General features: G+C 45.1%; 2 protein-coding genes across 2 annotated transcripts in view; one reads left to right on the top strand and one right to left on the bottom strand.

Moving 5' to 3' along the window:
• Positions 1 to 21,206, bottom strand: part of nme7 (NME/NM23 family member 7) — a 1,076,771-nt gene that overhangs the window by 135,159 nt on the left and 920,406 nt on the right. The window lies entirely within an intron of this gene.
• Positions 1 to 21,206, top strand: part of LOC120053563 (ephrin type-B receptor 3) — a 49,011-nt gene that overhangs the window by 10,328 nt on the left and 17,477 nt on the right. The window contains exons 5-8 of the mRNA XM_039000694.1: positions 7,725 to 7,833; positions 10,230 to 10,282; positions 11,117 to 11,323; positions 15,859 to 16,106. Of these exons, the coding sequence (XP_038856622.1) occupies positions 7,725 to 7,833; positions 10,230 to 10,282; positions 11,117 to 11,323; positions 15,859 to 16,106 (617 nt within the window). The remainder of the gene's footprint in view (positions 1 to 7,724; positions 7,834 to 10,229; positions 10,283 to 11,116; positions 11,324 to 15,858; positions 16,107 to 21,206) is intronic.

Below are 21,206 nucleotides of genomic sequence, written 5' to 3'. Positions count from 1 at the left end.
GTGTTCTAGTAGTAGTAAATTGCTTAGGGTCGAGGTAGGCAATTGTTCTAGGAGTAGAGGTAGAGAATGGTTTCTCGTAGGGAGAGTTTTCTAGAGTCGTAGGAATGGTTTCTTTAGAGTAATGGTAGGAATGGTTTTCTAGGAACGTGAGTAGGAATGGTTTCAGAATAGGTTCTAGGAAGTACTTAATTTTCAGGGTAGGAATGGTTTCTAAGGAGTAAGGGTAGGAATCGCTAGTGTGTATAATGGTTCAGTAGGGAGGAGTTATAGAGTAAGGGTAGATGGTTTTCAGTAGTAAGGGTAGGATGGTTTCTAAGAGTAAGGGTAGAATGGTTTTCTAGGAGTAGAGGGTAGGAATGGTTTTTAGGAGTAAGGGTATGATGGTTCTTCATGAGTAAAGGTAGTAGTGGTTTCTAGGAGTAATGGGTAGGAATGGTTTCGTAAGGATAGAGGTAGGAGTGGTTTCTAGGATGCAATGGTAGGAATTGTTTCTAGAGTAGAGGTATGATTTCTAGGAGGGTAGGATGGTTTAGGAAGGGATGGTTTCTAGAGTAAGGGTAGGAATGGTTTCTAGTAGTAAGGGTAGGATGGTTTCTAGTATAAGGGTAGGAATGGGGTTCTAGGAGTGAAGGTTAGAATGGTTTTCTAGGAGTAAGGGTAGGATGGTTTCTAGGTAGGTAATGTCGAGTAGGGTAGAGTGGTTTCTAGGAGGTTAAGGGTAGGTCTAGTGAAGTATCTAGTAGGTCTGTGTACTAGGATACGGGAGGAGTGGTTTCTAGGAGTAAGGGTCGTAATGGTTTTCTAGGAGTAGAGGTAGGAATTGGTTTCTTAGGAGTAGGTAGGAATGGTATTTCTAATAGTAAGGTAGGCGTGTTTCTAGAGTAAGGTAGGAGTGGTTTTGGAGTCAGTAGGAATGGTTTTCGAGGAGTAATGTAGTTTTCTAGGAGAACAGGTAGGGTTAGATGAGTTAGATTTTCTAAGGAGATAGGATGTTTCTGTGAGGTAGGTGGTTTCTGTAGTAAGAGTTTTTAGGAGTCGGTGTGTTTCTAGGAGTAGAGTCTGGCAATGGTTTCTAGGTCAGGTATGAATGGCAGGATAAGTAGTGGTTTTCTAGAGTAAGGTAGGATGAGTTTCTAGGAGTAGTAGGGTGTAGTAGTAATGGTTCTAGAGTAGAGGTAGAATGGCCTAGGATTAGAGGGTAGTGAATGGTTTCTAGGAGTAAGGGTCTAGGAATGGTTTCTAGGTATAAGGGTAGAATGGTTTCTGTAGTAGTAAGGGTAGGATGTTCTAGTAGTGAGAGGTAGGAATGGTTTCTAGGAGTAGAGGTATGAATGTTCCTAGAGTAAGAGTAGGAATGGTTTTCTAGGAGTAAGGGTGGAGAAGGTTTCTTAGGAGTAAGGGTAGAGATATGGTTTCATCGTAAGGGTAGGATGAGTTTCTAGGAGAAGTCAGAGAGTGGTCTAGAGGAAGGTAGAGGTTTCTAGAGTAAGTAGGATGGTTAGAGAAGGGTAGGAATGTTCTAGATAGTATGGAGGAATGGTTTCTAGGAGTAGAGGTAGGAGTGGTTTCTAGGAGTAAGGGTATAGGAATGTGTTTCTAGGAGTAAGAGTATGAATGGATTTCTAGGATAGAGTGTAGGGTAATTTTCTAGTAGTAAGGGTAGGAAGTGGTTTCTTGAGAAGGATAGGAATTTTTTAGGATATAGGTTTCTAGATGGAGATGTTTAGAGGGTAGGAGTGGTTTTCTAGGAGTAAGGGTAGAGTGTTTACTAGGATAGAGGTAGGAAGTGGTTTCTAGAGTAGTAGATGGTTCGGGTAGAGGTAGATGGTTTTCTAGGAGATAAGTAGGAATGGTTTCAGGAGTAGTGGTTCGGAGTATTAGGGTAGGTAAGGTCTAGGTAGATGGATGTTCTAGAGTAAGGGTAGGAGTGGTTTCTAGGAGTAGAGGTATAGATGGTTTTCTAGTATAGGGTAGGAGTGGTTTTCTAGGTAAGTATATGTATCGGTTGGGTAATGGTTCTTAGGAGTAGGTAGGAGGTATTGGATAGATATAATGGTTTCTAGGAAGTACAGGTAGGAGTGGTTTCGCTAGGAGTAGAGGTAGGATGGTTTCTGTAGTAGAGGTAGGAGTGGTTTCTAGAGAGTAAGGGTAGGAGTGTTTCTAGGAGTACGGGTAGGATTGGTTTCTTCTAGAGTAAGGGGTATGACGGTTGTTTAGGAGTAAGTGTAGGAGTTTTTAGGATAGGTTAGTTCTGATAGGGTAGGAATGGTTTTCTAGGAGTAAGGGTAGGATTGTCTAGGGAAGGGGATTTCTAGGAGTAAGGGTAGGATGTTTGGTAGTAGTGGGTTCTCAGGTAAGTAGGAGGGTCTAGTATAGGTGAATCTCTAAGTGAGTAGGAGTGAGTTTGGCTAGAGGAGGGTGGGGTCAGAGAGGTGGGGGTTTCTAGGAGTAAGAGTAGGAGTGGTTTCTAATAGTAAGGGTAGGAGTTGTTTTCTCAGGAGTAAGGGTTAGGATGAATGGTTTTTCTAGGAGTCAGGTATGAATGATTTTTAGGGTAGAGGTAGGTGGTTTCTACTGGAGTAAGGGTCGGAGTGGTTTCTAGGAGTAAGGGTAGGAATGGTTTCTAGGAGTAAGGGTAGGAATTGTTTCTAGGAGTAGAGGTAGGAGTGGTTTTCTAGGAGTAAGGGTAGGAATTGTTTATAGGAGTAGAGGTAGGAGTGGTTTCTAGTAGTAAGGGTAGGAGTGGTTTCTAGTAGTAGGGTAGGAATGATTTCTAGGAGTAGAGGGTAGGAGTGGTTTCTAGTAGTAAGGGTTAGGAATGGTTTTCTAGTAGTAAGGGTAGGAAGTGGTTTCTAGGAGTAAGGGGTAGGAGTGGTTTCTAGGAGTAAGGGTAGGAATGGTTTCTAGTAGTAAGGGTAGGAATGGTTTCTAGGAGTAAGGGTAGGAATGATTTTATAGGAGTAAGGGTAGGAATGGTTTCTAGTAGTAAGGGTAGGAATGGTTTCTAAGAGTAAGGGTAGGATATGGTTTCTAGGAGTAGAGGTAGGAATGGTTTCTAGGAGTAAGGGTATGAATGGTTTCTATGAGTAAAGGTAGGAGTGGTTTCTAGGAGTAAGGGTAGGAATGGTTTCTAGGAGTAGAGGTAGGAGTGGTTTCTAGGAGTAAGGGTAGGAATTGTTTCTAGGAGTAGAGGTAGGAATGATTTCTAGGAGTAAGGGTAGGAATGGTTTCTAGGAGTAAGGGTAGGAATGGTTTCTAGTAGTAAGGGTAGGAATGGTTTCTAGTAGTAAGGGTAGGAGTGGTTTCTAGGAGTAAGGGTAGGAATGGTTTCTAGGAGTAAGGGTAGGAGTGGTTTCTAGGAGTAAGGGTAGGAATGGTTTCTAGGAGTAAGGGTAGGAGTGGTTTCTAGGAGTAAGGGTAGGAATGGTTTCTAGTAGTAAGGGTAGGAGTGGTTTCTAGGAGTAAGGGTAGGAGTGGTTTCTAGGAGTAAGGGTAGGAATGGTTTCTAGGAGTAGAGGTAGGAGTGGTTTCTAGGAGTAAGGGTAGGAATGGTTTCTAATAGTAAGGTTAGGAGTGGTTTCTAGGAGTAAGGGTAGGAGTGGTTTCTAGGAGTAAGGGTAGGAATGGTTTCTAGGAGTAAGGGTAGGAATGGTTTCTAGGAGTAAGGGTAGGAGTGGTTTCTAGGAGTAGAAGTAGGAGTGGTTTCTAGGAGTAAGGGTAGGAATGGTTTCTAGTAGTAAGGGTAGGAGTGGTTTCTAGTAGTAAGGGTAGGAATGATTTCTAGGAGTAGAGGTAGGAATGGTTTCTAGGAGTAGAGGTAGGAATGGTTTCTAGGAGTAGAGGTAGGAATGGTTTCTAGGAGTAAGGGTAGGAATGGTTTCTAGGAGTAAGGGTAGGAATGGTTTCTAGGAGTAAGGGTAGGAGTGGTTTCTAGTAGTAGAGGTAGGAATGGTTTCTAGGAGTAGAGGTAGGAATGGTTTCTAGGAGTAAGGGTATGAATGGTTTCTAGGAGTAAGGGTAGGAATGGTTTCTAGGAGTAAGGGTAGGAGTGGTTTCTAGGAGTAAGGGTAGGAATGATTTCTAGGAGTAGAGGTAGGAATGGTTTCTAGGAGTAGAGGTAGGAATGGTTTCTATGAGTAGAGGTAGGAATGGTTTCTAGGAGTAGAGGTAGGAATGGTTTCTAGGAGTAAGGGTAGGAATGGTTTCTAGTAGTAAGGGTAGGAATGGTTTCTAGGAGAAAGGGTAGGAGTGGTTTCTAGTAGTAAGGGTAGGAATGGTTTCTATGAGTAGAGGTAGGAATGGTTTCTAGGAGTAAGGGTAGGAATGGTTTCTAGTAGTAAGGGTAGGAATGGTTTCTAGGAGTAGAGGTAGGAGTGGTTTCTAGGAGTAAGGGTAGGAATTGTTTCTAGGAGTAGAGGTAGGAATGATTTCTAGGAGTAAGGGTAGGAATGGTTTCTAGTAGTAAGGGTAGGAATGGTTTCTAGGAGTAAGGGTAGGAATGGTTTCTAGGAGTAGAGGTAGGAGTGGTTTCTAGGAGTAAGGGTAGGAGTGGTTTCTAGGAGTAGAGGTAGGAGTGGTTTCTAGGAGTAAGGGTAGGAGTGGTTTCTAGGAGTAGAGGTAGGAGTGGTTTCTAGGAGTAAGGGTAGGAATTGTTTCTAGGAGTAGAGGTAGGAGTGATTTCTAGGAGTAAGGGTAGGAATGGTTTCTGTAGTAAGGGTAGGAGTGGTTTCTAGGAGTAAGGGTAGGAATGGTTTCTAGTAGTAAGGGTAGGAATGGTTTCTAGTAGTAAGGGTAGGAATGGTTTCTAGGAGTAAGGGTAGGAATGGTTTTTAGGAGTAGAGGTAGGAATGGTTTCTAGGAGTAGAGGTAGGAATGGTTTCTAGGAGTAGAGGTAGGAGTGGTTTCTAGGAGTAAGAGTAGGAATGGTTTCTAGGAGTAGAGGTAGGAATGGTTTCTAGGAGTAAGGGTAGGAATGGTTTCTAGTAGTAAGGGTAGGAATGATTTCTAGGAGTAGAGGTAGGAATGGTTTCTAGGAGTAGAGGTAGGAATGGTTTCTAGGAGTAAGGGTAGGAATGGTTTCTAGGAGTAAGGGTAGGAATGGTTTCTAGGAGTAAGGGTAGGAATGGTTTCTAGGAGTAGAGGTAGGAATGGTTTCTAGGAGTAAGGGTAGGAATGGTTTCTAGTAGTAAGGGTAGGAATGGTTTCTAGGAGTAAGGGTAGGAATGATTTATAGGAGTAAGGGTAGGAATGGTTTCTAGTAGTAAGGGTAGGAATGGTTTCTAAGAGTAAGGGTAGGATATGGTTTCTAGGAGTAGAGGTAGGAATGGTTTCTAGGAGTAAGGGTATGAATGGTTTCTATGAGTAAAGGTAGGAGTGGTTTCTAGGAGTAAGGGTAGGAATGGTTTCTAGGAGTAGAGGTAGGAGTGGTTTCTAGGAGTAAGGGTAGGAATTGTTTCTAGGAGTAGAGGTAGGAATGATTTCTAGGAGTAAGGGTAGGAATGGTTTCTAGGAGTAAGGGTAGGAATGGTTTCTAGTAGTAAGGGTAGGAATGGTTTCTAGTAGTAAGGGTAGGAGTGGTTTCTAGGAGTAAGGGTAGGAATGGTTTCTAGGAGTAAGGGTAGGAGTGGTTTCTAGGAGTAAGGGTAGGAATGGTTTCTAGGAGTAAGGGTAGGAGTGGTTTCTAGGAGTAAGGGTAGGAATGGTTTCTAGTAGTAAGGGTAGGAGTGGTTTCTAGGAGTAAGGGTAGGAGTGGTTTCTAGGAGTAAGGGTAGGAATGGTTTCTAGGAGTAGAGGTAGGAGTGGTTTCTAGGAGTAAGGGTAGGAATGGTTTCTAATAGTAAGGTTAGGAGTGGTTTCTAGGAGTAAGGGTAGGAGTGGTTTCTAGGAGTAAGGGTAGGAATGGTTTCTAGGAGTAAGGGTAGGAATGGTTTCTAGGAGTAAGGGTAGGAGTGGTTTCTAGGAGTAGAAGTAGGAGTGGTTTCTAGGAGTAAGGGTAGGAATGGTTTCTAGTAGTAAGGGTAGGAGTGGTTTCTAGTAGTAAGGGTAGGAATGATTTCTAGGAGTAGAGGTAGGAATGGTTTCTAGGAGTAGAGGTAGGAATGGTTTCTAGGAGTAGAGGTAGGAATGGTTTCTAGGAGTAAGGGTAGGAATGGTTTCTAGGAGTAAGGGTAGGAATGGTTTCTAGGAGTAAGGGTAGGAGTGGTTTCTAGTAGTAGAGGTAGGAATGGTTTCTAGGAGTAGAGGTAGGAATGGTTTCTAGGAGTAAGGGTATGAATGGTTTCTAGGAGTAAGGGTAGGAATGGTTTCTAGGAGTAAGGGTAGGAGTGGTTTCTAGGAGTAAGGGTAGGAATGATTTCTAGGAGTAGAGGTAGGAATGGTTTCTAGGAGTAGAGGTAGGAATGGTTTCTATGAGTAGAGGTAGGAATGGTTTCTAGGAGTAGAGGTAGGAATGGTTTCTAGGAGTAAGGGTAGGAATGGTTTCTAGTAGTAAGGGTAGGAATGGTTTCTAGGAGAAAGGGTAGGAGTGGTTTCTAGTAGTAAGGGTAGGAATGGTTTCTATGAGTAGAGGTAGGAATGGTTTCTAGGAGTAAGGGTAGGAATGGTTTCTAGTAGTAAGGGTAGGAATGGTTTCTAGGAGTAGAGGTAGGAGTGGTTTCTAGGAGTAAGGGTAGGAATTGTTTCTAGGAGTAGAGGTAGGAATGATTTCTAGGAGTAAGGGTAGGAATGGTTTCTAGTAGTAAGGGTAGGAATGGTTTCTAGGAGTAAGGGTAGGAATGGTTTCTAGGAGTAGAGGTAGGAGTGGTTTCTAGGAGTAAGGGTAGGAGTGGTTTCTAGGAGTAGAGGTAGGAGTGGTTTCTAGGAGTAAGGGTAGGAGTGGTTTCTAGGAGTAGAGGTAGGAGTGGTTTCTAGGAGTAAGGGTAGGAATTGTTTCTAGGAGTAGAGGTAGGAGTGATTTCTAGGAGTAAGGGTAGGAATGGTTTCTGTAGTAAGGGTAGGAGTGGTTTCTAGGAGTAAGGGTAGGAATGGTTTCTAGTAGTAAGGGTAGGAATGGTTTCTAGTAGTAAGGGTAGGAATGGTTTCTAGGAGTAAGGGTAGGAATGGTTTTTAGGAGTAGAGGTAGGAATGGTTTCTAGGAGTAGAGGTAGGAATGGTTTCTAGGAGTAGAGGTAGGAGTGGTTTCTAGGAGTAGAGGTAGGAGTGGTTTCTAGGAGTAGAGGTAGGAGTGGTTTCTAAGAGTAAGGGTAGGAGTTGTTTCTAGGAGTAAGGGTAGGAGTGGTTTCTAGGAGTAAGGGTATGAATGGTTTTTAGGAGTAGAGGTAGGAGTGGTTTCTAGGAGTAAGGGTAGGAGTGGTTTCTAGGAGTAAGGGTAGGAATGGTTTCTAGGAGTAAGGGTAGGAATTGTTTCTAGGAGTAGAGGTAGGAGTGGTTTCTAGGAGTAAGGGTAGGAATTGTTTATAGGAGTAGAGGTAGGAGTGGTTTCTAGTAGTAAGGGTAGGAGTGGTTTCTAGTAGTAAGGGTAGGAATGATTTCTAGGAGTAGAGGTAGGAGTGGTTTCTAGTAGTAAGGGTAGGAATGGTTTCTAGTAGTAAGGGTAGGAGTGGTTTCTAGGAGTAAGGGTAGGAGTGGTTTCTAGGAGTAAGGGTATGAATGGTTTTTAGGGGTAAGGGTAGATTCTGTGGGTAACACTCTCGTGTTAACCTGACCTCTAACCTCTTGACCCCTAGGTGACCCAGAGAAGTCTCTTCAGGAGCAGCTGCCACTCATCGTGGGTTTGGCCACTGGCGGTCTAGTCTTCATCATAGCTGTCGTTGTCATCGCCATCGTCTGCCTGAGGTGAGAATAAGTCGATAATACCCAGTGAACACTTTGTCGTTGAGACAACATGGAAAAAGTATCTACATCTGACTTTCATTTTCCTTTCTAGGATTTACCTCCTTTGATAAAAATGATCCACAGCATTTCACCAAGCTCATGCAATATTACACAATGTGGGCATTTCTTCAGTTTGTGTATCAACACTAGCATACTTTTAATTGAGAAAATTGCATATTTCTCGCAATTCCTGGTGTATTTGATTTACAGATTGAAAAATCCCCCACAAAAACAAAATGGAAATGTCAACTTTTGAATGTGTTTACATCCTGAAACCCACAGAAGACACACAGGGACACTCAGGACTGGCGTGCCACCTATGAGGTTTGTGAGTAGGAGATTAGCTCTATCTAGTGAAAAGTCCCAAACAGATTTGCCTCCCAAAACCTCGCTAGGCTAACCCTGCCCAATGGACACAGCATGAGCTGCAGCTGCTAGGAAAAGATTGGCCTGCCTTCATGGTCGTGTCACCGCGCTCGGACGCCGGCTGACCCCACTGAATCCTTTTGACTCCTATTCACTCGTAGGAACTTCAACATCCACTCAGATCCTGTAAAAGCATAGCTCGGCCTCACTGCGGTCATTCAACTCTACGTAGCACTACTCATCTTTTACTGGGAGTCTGCATGTTGGTGAAGTGTGCGAGTTTGACACCCTTCCATTTTGGTGGCTGGTACTCACCCACCTCTCTGCGGCGGTGGTGGAACGGTTCGGTGTGAGCCACCCGGTCTGAAGACCAGGGCCCTCGTCACGCTGAACAAACTCCTTCCTACTCTCCTCCCTCATCCCTCTCCTCCTCTCCTCCTCTCTCTCTGTGTCTTAGCTTAGCTCGCTAGTGTCTGTCTCTGTGTCTTAGCTTAGCACGCTAGTGTCTCTGTGTCTTAGCTTAGCTCGCTAGTGTCTGTCTCTGTGTCTTAGCTTAGCACGCTAGTGTCTCTCTATGTGTCTTAGCTTAGCACGCTAGTGTCTGTCTCTGTGTCTTAGCTTAGCACGCTAGTGTCTCTCTATGTGTCTTAGCTTAGCACGCTAGTGGCTCTCTATGTGTCTTAGCTTAGCTCGCTAGTGTCTGTCTCTGTGTCTTAGCATAGCTCGCTAGTGTCTGTCTCTGTGTCTTAGCTTAGCTCATTAGTGTGTCTGTGTCTTAGCTTAGCTCGCTATTGTCTCTCTCTCTCTGTCTTAATTTAGCTCGCTAGCGTCTCTCTCTCTCTGTCTTAGTTTAGCTTGCTAGCTTCTGCCACGAGAGAAGGAAAAAAAAATAAAAGGGGGGAAGAAAAGCAAAACTCAGAGCCTCCTCGGCATATTCCGGAACCACATTTGAATTGGAAATGAGATGCAAATCACCGTCGGGTATTATTGCCCCGGTTACTGGTTAGACAACAAAGGAACTACATTAACATGGATTTTCAACGTCCCCCTCCCTCCCCCCATTAATGGATTGATACTGAAGAAAGAAGAGAAAGCAGAGGATGAGTAAAGGAAAAGAGGGGGGGGGGGGGTTTGTCTGAACCAGTGTGTAGGAGGATGTGTTAAGTGTTGAGTGAAACAGCTGAGGCTGCCATTGGGAGAGACTTTGTCCTTTACTTCTCGTGTTGGGCCATTATGTTTTCTCTCAGCTTTCATTTCATACATAGAAAACAGAGTCCTAAGTTTTCTACTCGATATATTGTCTTCTTCTGTAGTTTTACTCAAAATTCTGTATTTCTTAACATCAAATATAAAGCTAAGTGAGCTTTATCCTAGTGAGAAATACAGTGTAATTCTCTATTTCTACAGACTCAGCTATACTGAAATCTATATTAACTGACTCAGCTATACTGAAATCTATATTAACTGACTCAGCTATACTGAAATCTATATTAACTGACTCAGCTATACTGAAATCTATATTAACTGACTCAGCTATACTGAAATCTATATTAACTGACTCAGCTATACTGAAATATTATTAACTGACTCAGCTATACTGAAATCTATATTAACTGACTCAGCTAAAACAGAAATCTATATCAACTGACTCAGCTACACTGAAATCTATATTAACTGACTCAGCTATACTGAAATCTATATCAACTGACTCAGCTAAAACAGAAATCTATATTAACTGACTCAGCTATACTGAAATCTATATTAACTGACTCAGCTACACTGAAATGTATATTAACTGACTCAGCTATACTGAAATCTATATTACCTGACTCAGCTATACTGAAATTTATATTAACTGACTCAGCTATACTGAAATCTATATTACCTGACACAGCTACACTGACATCCTTTCCACACTCTCCTGTTCCATTAAGTATTGCTGTATGCGGCACATGACTGACTTTGTGTTTTTACTCTGGTTTGCCCCACAGGAAGCAGAGGAATGGCTCTGAGTCAGAGTACACAGAGAAACTGCAGCAGTACAGTAAGTCTCTACTGCCTATCCTGTCCTACATTATAAGCTATCCCAAGATCCACATTCTAACAGACAATCTCTGAGCTTGACTTTGTCCCGACATTAAACAGTATATATTCAATCACTGCGTGTCAACAGCCGGTTATGTCACAAGCATCCCATTTACAATGACAGGCACAGATTACACAGAATTATAGGATTGGTAGTGGCTGTGGAGCTCATTGAAAGTGTGCCTCGACTGTTCAATCTTCTGTTAATCCAATCCATACAGTGCATTCGGAAAGTATTCAGACCCCTTGACTTTTTCCCACATTTTGTTACAGCCTTATTCTAAAATTTATTAAATAAAACATTTTCCTCATCAATTTACACACAATACCCCATAATGACAAAGTGAAAACAGGTTAAAAAAAAAAATATATATATATATATATATATTTCAAAAACAGAAATACCTTATTTACATTTGCTATGAGACTCGAAATTGAGCTCGGGGACAGGATTGAGGGAAAGATGATCCCGGACATGAATTAGATCGAACATCTCTAGAGAGTAGTGTCATACCCAAGAAGACTCGAGGCTGTAATCGCTGCCAAAGGTGCTTCAACAGAGTACTACTGAGTAAAAGAATACTTTTGTAAATGTGATATTCCTGTTTTTTGATGAGGCAAAACTTTTTTTTTTTTAAATACACTTTAGAATAAGGCTGTAATGTAACAAAATGTGAAAAAAGTCAAGGTGTCTGAACACTTTCCGAATGCACAGTACATATTGTTTTCAATGGTAACTACTGCTTGACGGCCGTGATTCATGTGATTATTTCCGCTATTGAATCCCCTATAGTCACGCCGGGAATGAAGGTCTATATCGACCCCTTCACCTACGAGGACCCCAACGAGGCCGTCCGAGAGTTCGCGAAGGAGATCGACATCTCCTGCGTGAAGATCGAGGAGGTCATCGGCGCAGGTAACCAACCAAAGCTCCTGAGCTACAGGGGGAAGACTGCTAGTCACCTCCAGGCCATACCGTTAGAGGACTTCACGCCAAGCGGTACTTTCACTCAATTCATCATCCCAACCCCTGCCTCGCCTCGCACCCCCCCAGCACTAGCCTCAGCCCCCCCTAATCTAAAATCTGCACTTACGCCCTTGCAAAAAATGCCCCCCCCCCCCCCCACCTCTAATTCGCTTCACTCACAACCGTGGCCCCCCAGGTTGGCACCTATGTGCCTGTATGATTGCTAGCTACTTTCCACACTTTTTGTCCTTTTTAACCTTTTTTTTATTTTTTATTTAACCTTTAACCTTTTAAGAACTGCCCATTCCTGATCCTGGAGAGGTGCTCTGTAGTAGGAAGTTATTTTGATCCTTCAAGTGTCATTAATTCAATCACTTCCATTGGTTAGCTCTTCTACTTGAATGTAACTGACTTAATCATCATCTAGGAGAGTTGATTGGCTGGTCAAGCAGCTAGAACAGCAGCCTTCCAGGGTCAGGATTGGTCATCTCGGAACCCCTCCCCCCAAGTTTCTCAAGGGTCAATGTTAAACGGGGCCACTCAAAAGACCCTTTGACCCTTGACCTCATTACCTGGTGGTTTATATATGTGGTCGTCCATCTTGTTTCCCTTTAGATTACCCTTGCTCCTTCCCTCCACCCTTTTTGATGCACTAGTTAGTAATCTTGAAATCATAAATTATTTGATATCTTGAAATATTAGTAATATTTTTGCAAAAAAGCTGTAGGATTGTTCCCGGCTCAGAGTTGAATTCTCAGCCTTGTATCTAAGCCGAATGAAGACTTGTGATGATGGGAAGTTGGATTTGAGGTTTGCGTCACCTGCAGCTGAGCCCCCTCCACTCTACTACTACTACTACTACTACTACTACTACTACTACTACCACCACTACGAGGGCTTAACACCTACCGCTGCTTCTTGAACCCGTCGCTTCCCAGCCTTCGCCTTAAGTGACGAACCCCAACCCCTGTCTCCCCTCCCCTTTACCGTCCCTCCCACCGATCCTCCCTCCCTATCTCCTTCCCTCCTCCATCCACCACCTCCCTCCCTCCCTTCCCTTGTTTCTCTTGCTCTCGCACCTGGTTGGCGTATTAGGCCCGAGACGCAAAGCCTCCACAACCGCCAAGCTTCTCTCTCCTCCTGTCTCTTCTTCTGACCCCGCCCCCTATCCCTCAGAAGCCTAATCTACCCCGCTACCCCCCCACCCCCACCTATACCTCTACCCTCCCACCTCTACCTCTACACCTCTACCCTCTACCCTCCCACCTCTACCCTCCCACCTCTACCTCTACACCTCTACCCTCCCACCTCCCACCTCTACCCTCCCACCTAAGTCTCTACCCTCCTACCTAAGTCTCTACCCTCCCACCCCTGTCTCTACCCTCCCACCTCTGTCTCTACCCTCCCACCTCTGTCTCTACCCTCCCACCTAAGTCTCTACCCTCCCACCTAAGTCTCTACCCTCCCACCTCTGTCTCTACCCTCCCACCTAAGTCTCTACCCTCCCACCTCTGTCTCTACCCTCCCACCTAAGTCTCTACCCTCCCACCTAAGTCTCTACCCTCCCACCTAAGTCTCTACCCTCCCACCTCTGTCTCTACCCTCCCACCTCTGTCTCTACCCTCCCACCTAAGTCTCTACCCTCCCACCTCTGTCTCTACCCTCCCACCTCTGTCTCTACCCTCCCACCTAAGTCTCTACCCTCCCACCCCTGTCTCTACCCTCCCACCTCTGTCTCTACCCTCCCACCTAAGTCTCTACCCTCCCACCTCTGTCTCTACCCTCCCACCTAAGTCTCTACCCTCCCACCTCTGTCTCTACCCTCCCACCTCTGTCTCTACCCTCCCACCTCTGTCTCTACCCTCCCACCTAAGTCTCTACCCTCCCACCTCTGTCTCTACCCTCCCACCTAAGTCTCTACCCTCCCACCTCTGTCTCTACCCTCCCACCTCTGTCTCTACCCTCCCACCTCTGTCTCTACCCTCCCACCTCTGTCTCTACCCTCCCACCTAAGTCTCTACCCTCCCACCTCTGTCTCTACCCTCCCACCTCTGTCTCTACCCTCCCACCTCTGTCTCTACCCTCCCACCTCTGTCTCTACCCTCCCACCTAAGTCTCTACCCTCCCACCTCTGTCTCTACCCTCCCACCTCTGTCTCTACCCTCCCACCTCTGTCTCTACCCTCCCACCTAAGTCTCTACCCTCCCACCTCTGTCTCTACCCTCCCACCTAAGTCTCTACCCTCCCACCTCTGTCTCTACCCTCCCACCTCTGTCTCTACCCTCCCACCTAAGTCTCTACCCTCCCACCTCTGTCTCTACCCTCCCACCTCTGTCTCTACCCTCCCACCTAAGTCTCTACCCTCCCACCCCTGTCTCTACCCTCCCACCTAAGTCTCTACCCTCCCACCTAAGTCTCTACCCTCCCACCTCTGTCTCTACCCTCCCACCTCTGTCTCTACCCTCCCACCTAAGTCTCTACCCTCCCACCCCTGTCTCTACCCTCCCACCTCTGTCTCTACCCTCCCACCTCTGTCTCTACCCTCCCACCTAAGTCTCTACCCTCCCACCTAAGTCTCTACCCTCCCACCTCTGTCTCTACCCTCCCACCTAAGTCTCTACCCTCCCACCTCTGTCTCTACCCTCCCACCTAAGTCTCTACCCTCCCACCTAAGTCTCTACCCTCCCACCTAAGTCTCTACCCTCCCACCTCTGTCTCTACCCTCCCACCTCTGTCTCTACCCTCCCACCTAAGTCTCTACCCTCCCACCTCTGTCTCTACCCTCCCACCTCTGTCTCTACCCTCCCACCTCTGTCTCTACCCTCCCACCTCTGTCTCTACCCTCCCACCTAAGTCTCTACCCTCCCACCTCTGTCTCTACCCTCCCACCTCTGTCTCTACCCTCCCACCTCTGTCTCTACCCTCCCACCTCTGTCTCTACCCTCCCACCTCTGTCTCTACCCTCCCACCTCTGTCTCTACCCTCCCACCTCTGTCTCTACCTTCCCACCTTTACCTCTACCCCCACCTATACCTTTACCTCTACCCTCCCACCTTTACCTCTACCCCCACCTATACCTTTACCTCTACCCCCACCTATACCTCTACCCTCCCACCTTTACCTCTACCCCAACCTATACCTTTACCTCTACCCCCACCTATACCTCTACCCTCCCACCTATACCTCTACCCTCCCACCTTTACCTCTACCCTCCCACCTATACCTCTACCCTCCCACCTGTGCCTCTACCCTCCCACCTCTGCCTCTGCCCTCCCACCTTTACCTCTACCTCTATTCCAACCTATACCTCTATTCCAACCTCTACTTCTACCCTTCCACCTCTACCGCTCCCCTCCCACCTCTACCTCTACCCTCCCACCTCTACCTCTACCCTCCCACCTCTACCTCTACCCTCCCACCTCTACCTCTACCCTCCCACCTCTACCTCTACCCTCCCACCTCTACCTCTACCCTCGCACCTCTACCTCTACCCTCGCACCTCTACCTCTACCCTCGCACCTCAACCGCTCCCCTCCCACCTATACCTCTACCCTCCCACCTCTACCGCTACCCTCCTACCTCTACCCTCCTACCTCTACCTTCCTACCTCTACCTCTACCCTCCTACCTTTACCTCTACCATCCCACCTCTACCTCTATTCCAACCTCTACCTCTACCCTCCTACCTCTACCGCTCCCCTCCCACCTCTACCTCTACCCTCCCACCTCTACAGCTCCCCTCCCACCTATACCTCTACCCTCCTACCTCTACCTCTACCCTCCCATCTATACCTCTATTCCAACCTCTACCCTTCCACCTCTACCTCTACCCTCCCACCTCTACCGCTCCCCTCCCACCTATAGCTCTACCCTCCTACCTATACCTCTACCCTCCTACCTCTACCTCTACCCTCCCACCTCTACCCTCCCACCTCTACCTCTACCCTTCCACCTCTACCTCTACCCTCCCACCTCTACCACTCCCCTCCCACCTATACCTCTACCCTTCCACCTCTACCTCTACCCTTCCACCTCTACCTCTACCCTCCCACCTCTACCGCTCCCTTCCCACCTATACCTCTACCCTCCCACCTCTACTACTCCCCTCCCACCTATACCTCTACCCTCCTACCTCTACCGCTACCCTCCTACCTCTACCTCTACCCTCCTACTTCTACCTCTACCCTCCCACCTCCCCTCTACCCAAACGTATACCTCTACCCTCCCACCTCCCTCACTCTCTTATCAAGCTTTACCGCCTACCCCAAACTACCCACGTCCACTAAGCTTTTAGTTTTCCCTCAGCCATCCCTCACTCTCCCCCTCCTATCGCTTTCCCCCTTTTCTCCACTGCTCCTAGCCACCGAGCCCCCCCCCCCCCCCCCCCCCCCCCCCCCCCCCCCTGTCTCCCGCTTCCCTTCCCTGGCTCCTTGTTTCTAACCAGTAAACTGTCCCTCTCCCCCTCTCTCCCCCACTCTCCTCCACTCTCCTCCACTCTTCCGATCCTTCCTCTCTTCCCCCCTCCATATCTCTCTCTCTTTCGCTGTCTCCCATTCCTCGCTCTCACAGGAGAGTTTGGGGAGGTGTGTCGTGGGCGTCTGAAGCTGCCTGGACGACGGGAGATTATTGTGGCTATCAAGACACTCAAGGTGGGCTACACCGACAGGCAAAGGCGGGACTTCCTGAGCGAAGCGAGCATCATGGGACAGTTTGACCACCCGAACATCATCCGGTTGGAGGGCGTGGTCACCAAGAGCCGACCAGTCATGATCGTCACAGAGTTTATGGAGAACGGAGCGTTGGACTCTTTCTTAAGGGTAAGAGAGCATGTGGAACACACACACACACACACACACACACACACACACACACACACACACACACACACACACACACACACACACACACACACACACACACACACACACACATAAAAAATCTGCGCTCTATAAAACTGCCCAGAGAACTGATGCTCCTGAACACACTTCATAAATGTCTTATCTGTAATCGTCACATCATCAGCACCACTACCCAGCAAACGTACAAGAGCATATCTCCCTGATCTTCTCTTTTAATGTCCTCGTATTCCACACCCTCTCCATCTCTTTGGAAAAGGCCCTAACCCTCGTCTGTTGCCAATATCAGACAAATGCGCCGCTCCTCTCGCTATCTCTGACATTTACAGAGGATTCACTCAGCTTATGAATCACTGCCTCTCCCTTAAATTAAATACTGGTTGACACTGAGGAGGAGACAGAGAAAGATGGAGAGAGAAAGAGAGAGGGGGGATACAGAGAAAAGGAGAGAGAGAGGGGGTGGAAACAGAGGGAGAGAGAAGCAAAGGGATAAATAGAGAGATAGTAAGAATAAGAAAGAGAGCAAGAGATGAACACAGAGAGAGACAGAGAGACAGAGAGATACTAGAGACAGCGAGACAGTGACAGAGAGCAACCAAATAGAGTGGTGAGGAGAGACAGAGAGACAGCGAGACAGAGAGACAGAGAGACAGAGAGACAGAGAGACAGAGAGACAGAGACCAAATAGAGTAGAGAGGAGAGACATAGAGACAGAGAGATTTTATTTAAAAAAATATTTATTAGGATCCCTATTAGCGGATGCCAATGGCGACAGCTAGACTTACTGGGGTCCGTAAAATAATGAAAAGACATTACAGACAAAATACTTTACAATTTACATACATTTAAAAACATTAACATGTATTGTGCATCTATCAGTTCCACATACATGTCAGTACAAACACACAATAAGAAGGTCACATGGGGGAGAGGCGTTGTGCCATGTTAAATTTGTTCTGGACCTGGGGACTGTGGAAAGACCCCTGGTGGCATGTCTGGTCTGTGTGTCAGTGCAGTGTGGAAGTTGACTATGCAACCATTTGGAATTTTCAACACAATAATGTTTCTTATGAAAACAAGAAGTGATGCAGTGTCTTTCCTCAACTCTTAGCCAAGAGAGACTGGCATGCATAGTATTTATATCAGCCCTCTGATTACAATGAAGAGCAAGACGTGCCGCTCTGTTCTGGGCCAGCTGCAGGTCTTTCCTTGCAGCACTTGACCATATGACTGGACAATAATCAAGATAAGATAATACTAGAGCCTGCAGGACTTGCTTTGTGAAGTATGGTGTCAAAAAAGCAGAGCATCTCTTTATTACGGACAGACTTCTTCCCATCATTACAATCATTGAATCTATATGGTTTGACCATGACAGTGTACAATCTAAGGTAACACCAAGTAATTTAGTCCCCTCAACTTGTTCAACAGCCACCCCATTCATTACCAGGTGCGGCTGAGATCCAGGATCGATTTATACAAAAAACAACTCTTAGTTTTAGAAATGTTCAGAACCAATGTAGTACTGGACACCCATTGCAAAACAGACTGCAACTCTTTATTAAGGGCTTCAGTAACTTCATTAGCTGTGGTTGCTGATGCATATATGGTTGAATCAACAGCATACATGAACACACATGCTTTGTTTAATGACAGTGGCAGGTCATTGGTAAAATTACAAAAGATTAGAGGGCCTAGAGAGGTGCCCTGCGGTACACCACACTACATGTTTGACATTAGAGAAGCTTCCATTAAAGAAAACCCTTTGAGTTCTATTAGATAGATAGCTCTGAATCCACAATATGGCAAAGCTTGAAAAACCATAACGCATACATTTTCTCAACAACAGGTTATGGTCAATAATATCAAAGGCTGAAATCTAACAGTACAGCTCCCACAATCGTCTTATTGTCAATTTCTTTCAACCAATCGTCAGTCATTTGTGTCAGTGCAGTACATGTTGAGTAACCTTCTCTATAAGCTGAAAGTCTGTTGTTATCTTGTTTACAGAGAAATCGCATTGTATTCGGTGGAAAACATTTTTTTCCGAACAGTTTGCTAAGAGCAACAAGCTGATTGGTCTGCTGTTAAAACCAGTAAAGGCCACTTTATCACTCATGGCTAGTGGAATGACTTTGGCTTCCCTCCAGGCCTGTGGACAAATACTTTCCTCTCAGCTCAGATTAAAGATATGACAGATAGGAGTGGCTATAGAGTCAGCTACCATCCTCAGTAGCTTTCCATCTAAGTTGTCAATGCCAGGAGGTCTTTCATTATTGATCGATAACAATACTTTTACCACCTCGCCCACGCTATCTTTACAAAATTTCGACTTGCAATGCTTTTCTTTCATTATTAATTTTTTTATGCATGAGTATGATGGCTCATTGTTCGTTGTTGGCATTTCCTGCCTAAGTAACGTCACTTATGCCAACGAAGTCATCAATAAATTAATTCGCAACATCAAAATCGTTTTGTGATGAATAAGCCATCTGATTTTTTATGTTTTTGATTTCACCTTTATTTAAGTGGGCAAGTTGAGAACAAGTTCTCATTTACAACTGCGACCTGGCCAAGATAAAGCAAAGCAGTTTGACACATACAACAACACAGAGTTAATACAGTCAATAATACAGTAGAAAAATAAGTCTATATACAATGTGAACAAATGAGGTGAGATAAGGGAGGTAAAGGCAATAAAAAGGCCATGATGGCGAATTAAATACAATATAGCAAGTAAAACACTGGAATGGTAGATTTGCAGTGGAATAATGTGCAAAGTAGAAATATAAATAATGGGGTGCAAATTTGATGAAAGATGGAGTTGAATTTGTCTTTTGCCCATATTTTCATTTGAAGTACTCCAATGTTTTTTCCCATCATTCTTTATGTCATTGATCTTGGCTTCATAATACAGTTTCATCTTCTTTTTGTTGAGTTTAGTCACACAATTTCTCAATTTGCAGTAAGTCAGCCAGTCCAATGTGCAGCCAGACTTACTAGCCACTCCTTTTGCCCCATCTCTTTCAACCATACAGTTTTTCAATTCTACATCAATCCATGGAGCCTTAACAGTTCTAACAGTCAGTTTTTAACAAGTGCATGATTATCAATAATTGGAAGAAGCTCTTTCATAAATTAATCAATTATTAATCACATTATATATTTTTTTACATCATTCACATAAGAGTCACAGCAAAATCTTTTGTATGGTCACTTATACACTATTTTAGGCCCAACTGTTGGAACTTTCCTGGATATAGTCACTATATTGTGATCACTGTACGGGTACGGATAAAGCTTTAGAACAAAGGTCTACGGTATTATTAAAAATGTGATCGATACATGTGGATGATCTTGTTTCTGTATAGCATTTGGAAACACCCTGGTACAGTAGATTGATGAATAACCTGAACCAGATTACAGGCACTGGTTATAGTGAGAAGCTTCCTCTTGAGTGGACAGCTTGATGAAAACTAGTCAATATTCAGGCCCCCCAGAAAGTAGACCTATCAAGCACATATTATTTAGATACTGACTGTTATCACTTGGAGGCCTATAACAACACCCCAAAAGAAAAGGCTTTAGATGTGCCAGGTGAACTTGCAACCACAACGCTTGACATAAGTTCTTCTCTAATCATTACTTGGCTCTGAATATATACAGCAACACCTCCCCCATAAGCATGCCTGTCTCTTCTATAAATGTTATCCTTGTATTGCTACTGATGTATCATCAAATGAATTATCTAAGTGAGTCTCAGAACTGGCTAATATATGAATGATCTGATGTTAGCAAGTTATTGATTTCATGAACCTTATGTCTAAGGCTACATATATTACTAAGGGCTATTTCCTGGGTAGCTTGTCAGAGATATAAATAATAAAAACAAAGCAAGAGAAAAAAATATATACATTCAGCAGTCCATTAATCAGTTGGTGTGTGTAAGTGTGTGTGTGTGTGTGTGTGTGTGTGTGTGTAAGTGTGTTTGTGCTGTGGGGTTGAAGCTACGAACCCAAAGGCTTGGCTCTCTCATCCCCTCCAGGCTTCTGGGAGGAAGGGGGGACAATGAGCCTGTCATAGCGGATGTAAGCAATGTCCCCACGCGCTCTGGCAACATTTATAGCTGGAATAAGTTATTTTCTCTTCTGGCGCACAGTTTCAGGACAGTCCTCGTTGAGGAAGATATACGTTCCTTTCAAGTTATTGGCTCTTTCCAGAACAGCTACCTTGTCCTTGAACCTTAGGAACTTGACAACTATCGGCCTGGACCTGTCACCTGGGCCGGTGGTGGGTTTTCCAGCTCTGTGGGCGGAGCTCCACCTCAAACGTCCTGTGGTCTAACATCAGTTTATCCAAGATAATTTCCCTCACTTTGTCCTCAGTCTCCGTCTAGGTCTCATGTGGAGATTATGCAATTATGTACACAACCATGTTGTTCCACCTTGATCGTCCCTCGAGATAATCGTAATAGTTGTTATCACGGATTCACATTCATGGCTGATGTCCTCTCTCAATGACTTTCAGATTGCTTCCGTTCTCCTGTTTCAACTCGTCGAGCTGACCCTGGGAGAACTGCAAACTGTTCTTCAGGTCCTGGACCTTTCTGGTCAGGTCGTCCATTATTTTAATTAGTTGACTCCATCAGCATTTGGACTAAACACTTGAAGTTATTTCATTGTTTTGGAAATAACTGCTTGTAGAATTATTTTTGTTTGTTTAAAAGATCCTTTACCTGTGATAGATACCACTGTTCTCAACGGTACTCCCGCCAGCTTTGGTCTTGTCATGGTAGCAACATAGGGTACGCTGTTACTCCTCTCAGTTCCAGACAGGACACAGATTGAAAACAATAACAACAAACAGCGGGGATCTAGACAACCACATCCGCGATCCCAGACACAATGACTAACTGTGTTCAAGCCCTCAAGAAAAGCCCTGCTAGCTTGATAGGCAGCTAACTAGCAGCAAGATATCATAAGGTGAATGCACCAATTTGTAAGTCGCTCTGGATAAGAGCGTCTGCTAAATGACTTAAATGTAAATGTAAATGTAAGACTA

Source organism: Salvelinus namaycush, chromosome 9 (genome assembly GCF_016432855.1).
Source record: "Salvelinus namaycush isolate Seneca chromosome 9, SaNama_1.0, whole genome shotgun sequence".
Taxonomy (NCBI): Eukaryota; Metazoa; Chordata; class Actinopteri; order Salmoniformes; family Salmonidae; genus Salvelinus; species Salvelinus namaycush.
This window is presented reverse-complemented; position numbering and strand designations above follow the sequence as displayed.